The sequence below is a fragment of the Pyrus communis genome, chromosome 1 (assembly GCF_963583255.1).
Source record: "Pyrus communis chromosome 1, drPyrComm1.1, whole genome shotgun sequence".
NCBI classification, from domain to species: domain Eukaryota; kingdom Viridiplantae; phylum Streptophyta; class Magnoliopsida; order Rosales; family Rosaceae; genus Pyrus; species Pyrus communis.
The window spans coordinates 36404569-36412302 of NC_084803.1; the positions used below are offsets into that span (position 1 = coordinate 36404569).

At 37.4% G+C, this 7734-nt stretch overlaps 1 protein-coding gene across 1 annotated transcript; it reads right to left on the bottom strand.

Moving 5' to 3' along the window:
* Positions 1 to 3680: 3680 nt before the first annotated feature.
* LOC137715257 (MDIS1-interacting receptor like kinase 2-like) lies at positions 3681 to 7237 on the bottom strand. Its single transcript, XM_068454516.1, has 2 exons — positions 4346 to 7237; positions 3681 to 4252 (listed from the first exon to the last, which is right to left on the bottom strand). Exons 1-2 carry the CDS (start codon positions 7044 to 7046, stop codon positions 3903 to 3905), a joined length of 3051 nt encoding a protein of 1016 aa, XP_068310617.1. The 5' UTR covers positions 7047 to 7237; the 3' UTR covers positions 3681 to 3902.
* Between the last annotated feature and the right edge of the window lie 497 nt (positions 7238 to 7734).

Genomic DNA, 7734 nt, shown 5'->3' on the forward strand with positions numbered 1-7734 from the left:
TCATTTGGTATGCAGACGGGACATGACAGAACGGAATGGAACGGGACGGGACAGGACGGAACGGGAGCAAAGATGCCCTCGGATGGAAACAAGGAGGAAGAAGAAGGAGACGGAGATGTTATAATTTTGTGTTCCACAGATGTGGAACGAGTCGTTCCAGGGGGTGAGGTGGAACGAAAATTCATCTAAAACTCGTCCCGTGGAACATCTCGTTCCACCCGTTTTAGGCGCACCAAACGTGAGACGGAACGCCTTGTCCCACTCTGTTCCGTCCCGTCCCACGTACCAAACGGTACTGACGGACCGGACCATGTGGGCTTGCTCGGACGTCGTCAAGTTGGAGTGGATGATGCCTATACCGCCGAGTGCGGCCATCGAAATGGCCATCTGGGACTCGGTGACTGTGTCCATAGGGGACGAGACGCAGGGAATTGAGAAAGGGACGCGGCGGCTGAGGTTGGAGGCTAGATGGACGGAGTCGGTGGGGAAGTCGATGTAGTGAGGGCGGGTGCATGAGACCTAGCCCTATTGCTTCTTTCTTTTACTCTTTTTTATCCTCTTTTGTTTTCTGGTTTTTATCAGTTTTCATCTTTTCTTATACATTTTTCAATTTCTTTAGTATTATTTAAGAGTCAAGTCAATAAAAAATTTAACAAATATCTGACATTACAACGAATTTATAAGTTAATGTATAATATTTTAATATTTAAAACATAAAATTATGGTTTAATCCATAATTAAGATTGTTTTCTATAATTTACCCTTTCAAATATTTCCTCTGTTTGCCTTGCTGTCAAATGCAGCAGCATTCTTCTTGACACTTTGCTAGACGGTTCATCCAAATCATCAGGACACTTCCAATTGCTAGACAGTTCATCCAAATTATCACCCGCTCTCGACTCCTCTCTCAAGAATCGCGCTGCAACACCAGTCGACATTTCAGAGCCTGCGTCTTGAACTCTCTCTCACGGAACCACCACCACCACCATCTTTCGGCTCGAATTTTGTGGGTTCTCAAGAGCAGCAGCGACATGAAAATATGTGGTACCCTTTTCTTTTTCTGTATTTTTTTTTGTTAAATTTCTATTTTTTATTACATGCATGGTGATTTGTCGTTGGTAATTACTAAATCGCTTTTGAATTGTGTTTAATTTGGATTTTTCTATTTTGAATTTTGAATTTGTAGCCTGATCTTCCACTGGAGCATCCAAATTTTGGATTTGTGTATGTAATGACAGCAATCCATACAAATTCAAAATTTGAAGCCAAAATTTTGACCACCGTCCATATACTTGCAACCGAAACATTGTTAAAAACGAAAGCAACAATGTAAAATTTTTTGGGTGAGACAAATTTTAGTTTGTGATTTTGGTTATAGCTTTTGTGTAAACGGAGCTTCCACTGAGCTCTTAATTCTAGGTGCGTCTTTCTTTTCATAATCCTTGAGAGGTTTTGGAATTTTGGGATTTTCTTTGTGGGTTTTGTTTATTGGCTTGCTTTGTTATGAATTTTGTGTTTTCTTAATCTTGAACTGATAATATGATATGTCTTTCAAATTCTAGCTATGAATTTATGTTGTGATATTTTTGGTGATTAATCGGGTAATGATTTGCATATGATTATTTATAGAATATTCATAATTATTTCACAAGATTTGTGGTTGCACTTGCTTTCTTTTCTTTTTCTTTTTTTTGGAGTCTGTGGAAAAATACTGCATTTGTTTTTGGCTTGAAAGTTTTAAGATTTGTATTCCGTGATTTGAAAATTGAAAAACATATATGAATTATTCTTTGTGGTTTGGCCATGAAGGGTATTAGCAGGTTGTTCTCCATTTATGAAAGTCATTGAAAAAGATGATTTTTTTATTTGTTGGTTGATTTGTGTGTGGACTATGTATTAATTTTTTTGGGGATTTTGTGTATAGAGTGCTGTGTGGAAACAGCAATGCAAGGGCGGGATCTGATCGGTCACACTCGAACATGGGTTTCTTTCTCGAACCGCATTCATTAGTTAGATTATTGATGTGCTTTGGTAGGGGTTTTCAATATGATTTTCTAATTTCTCTTTTTCTCTTTTTGGTTTTGAAGTATCTATAATTTATGTTTGATTATAAAAGAAAAATTAATAACACAAAGAGATGCGGCAATTGGAAACATGGCTGCAAGTGATAAGTCAGAGTCTTTGTTTAAATCACTGTACTACTGTTGCAGTGCATGCATGCGTAAGCGAAATTCAAATTGTAATACAGGATCTTAGGGCTGTGCAAAATGGTATACCAAAATGCGCACGAGTCGGAATTGTGAAACCAAGTCAACCCTCACTTAGAAGTGTAACTACTAGGAGGTCATCCTTGAGCAACCTGGCACGAGGAATTTAACCGACATGGTTAGATTTCTGAACTTCATTATATTTCCGTGTATTTTTCTTAAATAGAATGCATCTATCTTGGATCGAAACATGTCCTTTATTGAATTTTCAAGGCATGAAAACTCAAGCTTGGGCGGTACCCCCATTTCAAGGCAAATGAGACCACTCAACTACGGTAATCCAATGGCTTTCTTTGTTGTTTTTCCTTAATGAGTTATCGGTGCCTTGCTTTTTACTGAGCTTTTGGCTATGTGTATTTTGTATTTCTGAGCTTCAAGGCACAGTTGCCCAGTACATAAAATTGTTTTCGTAATTTAATATTCAGCACCGCTTGCCAATTTATTGGATGAAAATTTTGAATATCACTGTCAAACTAAATTATACTAGAAGTGGCTGTAAACAGTAGAACAGCCTTCGGGTAAATCAGTCTTAGTCTCAGCGGTGTGGAAAACATTTGTTAAACCGATGAATAGTATTTTTACCTGATTATCTATTTGTGTGTCTAAAGTATTTTTTCTGAAATATGGTTATTGTTTTTGGCTTACAAGGGGATTACAATGCAATGTCAAAAAGAACTTTTGAGTATTTAGTTTACTGGAAATGTAATGGAATGTGTGTTTATATTTCTATGAGTTTGATAGTTATTGCATCTATGATTTTGATAGTTATCACATCTATGAGTTTGATAGTTATTACATCTTATTAGCTATGTTCCTTCTTAGAAGCTTTGATCAGAGCGTTGCTGTGAAAATTGTGAATAATCTACATTGGGAACATTTTGGCATGGGTTGAGAGGTAGCTTTTATGTTATGATTTTTTGTATTCTTCAAATGAAAATCTTGAAATAGTGTATCCTACTAATTTTTTAAACAAACTTGACTTTACTGGTTTGCCTACGCATAATTTGGTTTTAAAAATAGGAATTCTAATTATGCTACTAATTAGTCTTTAGGTTTATGTCATGAATGAGATTAGTTGTTGCTCAATTATTCAGTAGGATTATTGATAGAAAACCAGATTCCTTTCCACCAAAAAAAACACGAAGTAACCATACTGTATCCTTACATTTTTATACAATATAAATCTGTTCATGTCAAAATTCATTGCAGGTATTTTAATAATTTTTTCCCCTTGCCTAGGCTGTTTTCTTGGCAATGAGAAATTTTTGGTGTTCCAGAGAACAACTTTTATCATCTTTTATTAATCCAATTGTAGACTATATCGATCAAATCTTTTGTATGTAAAAATAGCTTTTTCAATAATAATTTTTTTAAATCTTTCAACATAATCTTTCATACAATGTTTAATCCTGCAACAACGTGCGTGCACCAATTTCTAGTAAATACTAAATAAGATATTTTGGTCTAACCATTTAAGCAGTAATAATAATATATGCGGGACTCGCTGTTCAGCGAGTCCAGCTAGCACTCCTCTCTTATTCTCAATTTACCTGCAAATATAACATATTACATATATGATATATTTAAACAAGAAGATCTGACTTTCCTGCCAACTCGAACAATGTCAAATGCAATTTAAATCTTAATGAGTTGTTCAAGCGTGATGTCTGGTCCTCCAGTGAAAGCTGTAGTCTGAAATGATAACGACTGAGAAACCATGTGCATTGTTGGCCTCGACTGCGGTTGCGAGTACCTGCATGTAATTGCCACCCTTGCAATGGTTGTTAGTTCCTCTTCTACTTCAGGTGTAGGAGGTGAAAGTCGTTGGTCCAATACATCCTTTAGCAATTTGTTTTCACAATCGGATGGAGAGGAAATGGACGAGATTAAATCGCTTAGTCGCTTTCCCATGATGACTTCCAGTGCCAGCACCCCGAAGCTATAAACGTCACATTTCTCAGTTACCTTCCATGTGTAGGCCAACTCTGGATAAAAATTAAGGGAAAGCAAGCCATTAGCATATGTTTAACTTTATATCACCAAATTCAACATTATATATTTTAACTGTTTTACTTTACCTGGTGCTACATATCCGTATGTGCCTGCAAGGCAGCTCCAATTCGATGAGTCTGGATTCAAAAGCTTAGCAGTGCCGAAGTCTGAAACACAAGGCTCGTAGTCGTAATCTAGCAAAATGTTGCTGCTTGATATGTCTCGATGTACAATTGGCGGCACACAATCATGATGCAGGTAAGACAGTGCATGAGCTACGCCTTTTACAATTCTCACCCTCCTACTCCAATCCAGTTCTTTTGCTTCGTCTTCTTTCCTCAAGATTGAAGCCAGACTACCCTTTTCTAGATATTCATAGACCAGAAATGAGTGTTGTGAATTTGAACAAAAGCCACAGAATTTCACAATGTTTCGATGTCGGATATTGATTAGTGCACTTATTTCATTGTGGAACTCCTTCTGCGATGTCTCCTCGCCGTCAAGTTTTTGATGGAGTTTTTTCACTGCAACTGTGTTGCCTGATGGTAGCTTTGCCTTGTAGACACTTCCAGATCCTCCCTTCCCAATGCAAAATATGGAATCAAAACCATTGGTTGCTTTTATGATCTCCGAATACAATTTTTTTCCATCAAAAAGAGAGATTGAAAAAATTTCATCATGGTTATCACTTTTTTCTGTTCCCGGCTCTTTATTTCTTCTTGTTTTGATGAAGACAATTGCAAGGAGAGCAAGTAAACCTGCTCCCAAGATAGGGAAAATGATTGCAAACACGAGTTTTCTGTTGTTTTTTCTTTTTGAGACGTGCTTATTGCAGGATTGTAGTCCTACAACATTTCCACAGAGTCCTACATTCCCTTCAAAGCTGTGAGCATCTAGAAATGCTTTGTTGTTAGGGATCGGACCCTGCAAGTGATTGTAGGATACATCTATGTACAACAAGCTGCGCATTCCATCAAACGTTGCTGGAATGAGACCAGAAAGATTATTGTGGGAAAGATTCAGCTGCTCCAAGCTCTGCATTTTGCTAATTTCTGATGGTATCTTGCCGTCAAGTGAGTTATGACTCAAATCTAACTGTGACAGGTGAAATAACTTGCCCAACTGAAGTGGAATTTCTTGACTAAAATTGTTGTTGCTCAAATTCAAGTAGTATAAATGGACCAATTCACCAAAAATGCTTGGAATTGAGCCATTCAACTTGTTGGAGGACACGTCAAGATATGCGAGTTCAGTGAATGCTCCAAATTCTGATGGTATAGAACCAAAAAGTTGATTGCCATTCAACTTTAGATTCACCAAAGAAGTCAATCTCCCCAAATCCTTGGGAACCACCCCAACCAGATGATTCGAAGAAAAATCGAGTTCTTGAATTTTAATTGCATTGACAATCTCAGATGGTATGCTTCCAGTAAGGTTGTTCCCCGCAATCCGTAGGGTTGTTAAGTTTGGACACTGTCCCCAGATGTCTGAGATTTCGCCATATAAGTTGTTGTGGCTTAGGTCTATAAACTGAAGATTCGGATAGACACCAAAGTCATCAGATATATTGCTTGTAAATTGGTTCCCTTCAAGACGGACTCTGACCAAGCTCTTGCAACCTTTCAAGCTTTTCGGGATTGGACCTGAAAATTTGTTGTTTTCTGCATTAAACCTTTGTAGCAATCCACCTCTGCATATATCTCGAGGCAAATAACCAGAAAATCGGTTAGTACCCAAGTCAAGTACTGTCAACTTCATTAGATTCTCCAGCTCTTGGGGGATTGATCCAGATAATTGGTTACTGCGGAGGTATAGGTTTTCTAGGCTGCTCAAGTTGCCAAACGAAGAGGGAACGGTTCCTTTAAGCTGATTGTCGGTCAGCTCTAGAAACACAACAAATTTCAAGCTTCCAATCTCTTCAGGAATAGTGCCGGAAAGTTTATTAAGGTAGAGAGAGAGATAAACAAGGTTTGTCAAATTGCCCAAAGAAGTTGGGATAGAACCAGAAAGGGTATTGTTGTACAAGATCATTCTGGTTAGATTTTTCAAGTTTCCGAAACACAGAGGGATTGGGCCTGATAAATAGTTATCATACAAGGAAAGTTTAACCAACTTCGAAAGGTTTCCTATTTCGGGAGGGATAAGGCCTGAAAGTTGGTTTCCAAAGAGAAGCAAAGAAGTCAATTGGCTCAAATTACCCACAGAAGCTGGAATTGAACCCTCTAAATTGTTCGAGTAAAGAGATAGCTCATAGACAAATTTAAGTCGGCCTATTTCTTGAGGAATTGAGCCGTTGAACTTATTAGCATTTAGGTGAAGGACCTGAAGATTTGTTAAAAGACCAATTTCAGGTGGGATTTTTCCAGACATTTGATTGTAGGATGTATCGAAATAGATGAGTTTGGTGAGGGAACTGATCTCAGGTGGGATTTGATCAAAAAGTTCATTGTAGCTGAGGTCGACATATGCAAGATTAGGCAAGGACATGAATGGAAATTCAAGTAGAGTACCTTGTATACCAGAATTGGTGAGGTTTAATCTGTTGACACTTCCATCTGAGTTGCATGAAACACCAATCCAAGTATTGCATGGGGCTTCATTTGGATTTGTCCATGAGGTCAGGTTGTTTTGGGTTTGGTTTCGAAAGCTAGCTTTCCATTTGAGAAGAACTTCTGGTTCAGTGGAATTGGCAGAAGCAAAAGCACTTTTTTGTGATGAAGCTAGTTGAAGATACAAGATAAGGCAGGCTAGAAAGCATAGCTGATCACAAGATGGAACTCTAGTCATTGTTTTTGTTTACGCCTTTTTTTGGAGCAATTCAAGGCTTTACTTATAGTGAGATGATTTACAAAATTCAAAATGCTACTTTTACCACTTATTTGTACTATCTCTCTAATAAGATAGATCCCAAAAGCGTTGGCGGACCCTACATCTATTAGAGAGAAGGTACAAATTGGTTATAAGTGTAGCATTACTCTTACTAATTTGCAATCCTTTAGAAACCATAGGCCACTGAGGATAAGAATCTAGAAACCATAGGCCGCTAAGTCCACATACTATATGATACAAGTATGAAAGAGTATCCCAAACCAAAATAGTCCACACATGAATGTGGTGTTTCCATTTCAGGTTTCTCCGTTAATTAATATATAAGATGGTACTTTGTCTGTGAAGACTTTGAAATTTCTTACACTTTGTGTTGAAGTCTTTGTCTCTTATCTTCAAAATTGAAATTGGAAAGCTTGCAGTATTATTCATAGTCAAACAAACTTGAAGTATAGCCAGGTATTGAAAGCAATTGGTAAGGTGTATTTAGAATTTTCCAAATTGTAAAGTATGAAAGAGTATCCCAAACCAAAATAGTCCACACATGAATGTGGTGTTTCCATTTTAGGTTTCTCCGTCAATTAATATATGAGATGGTACTTTGTCTGTGAAGACTTTGAAATTTCTTACACTTTGTGTTGAAGTCTTT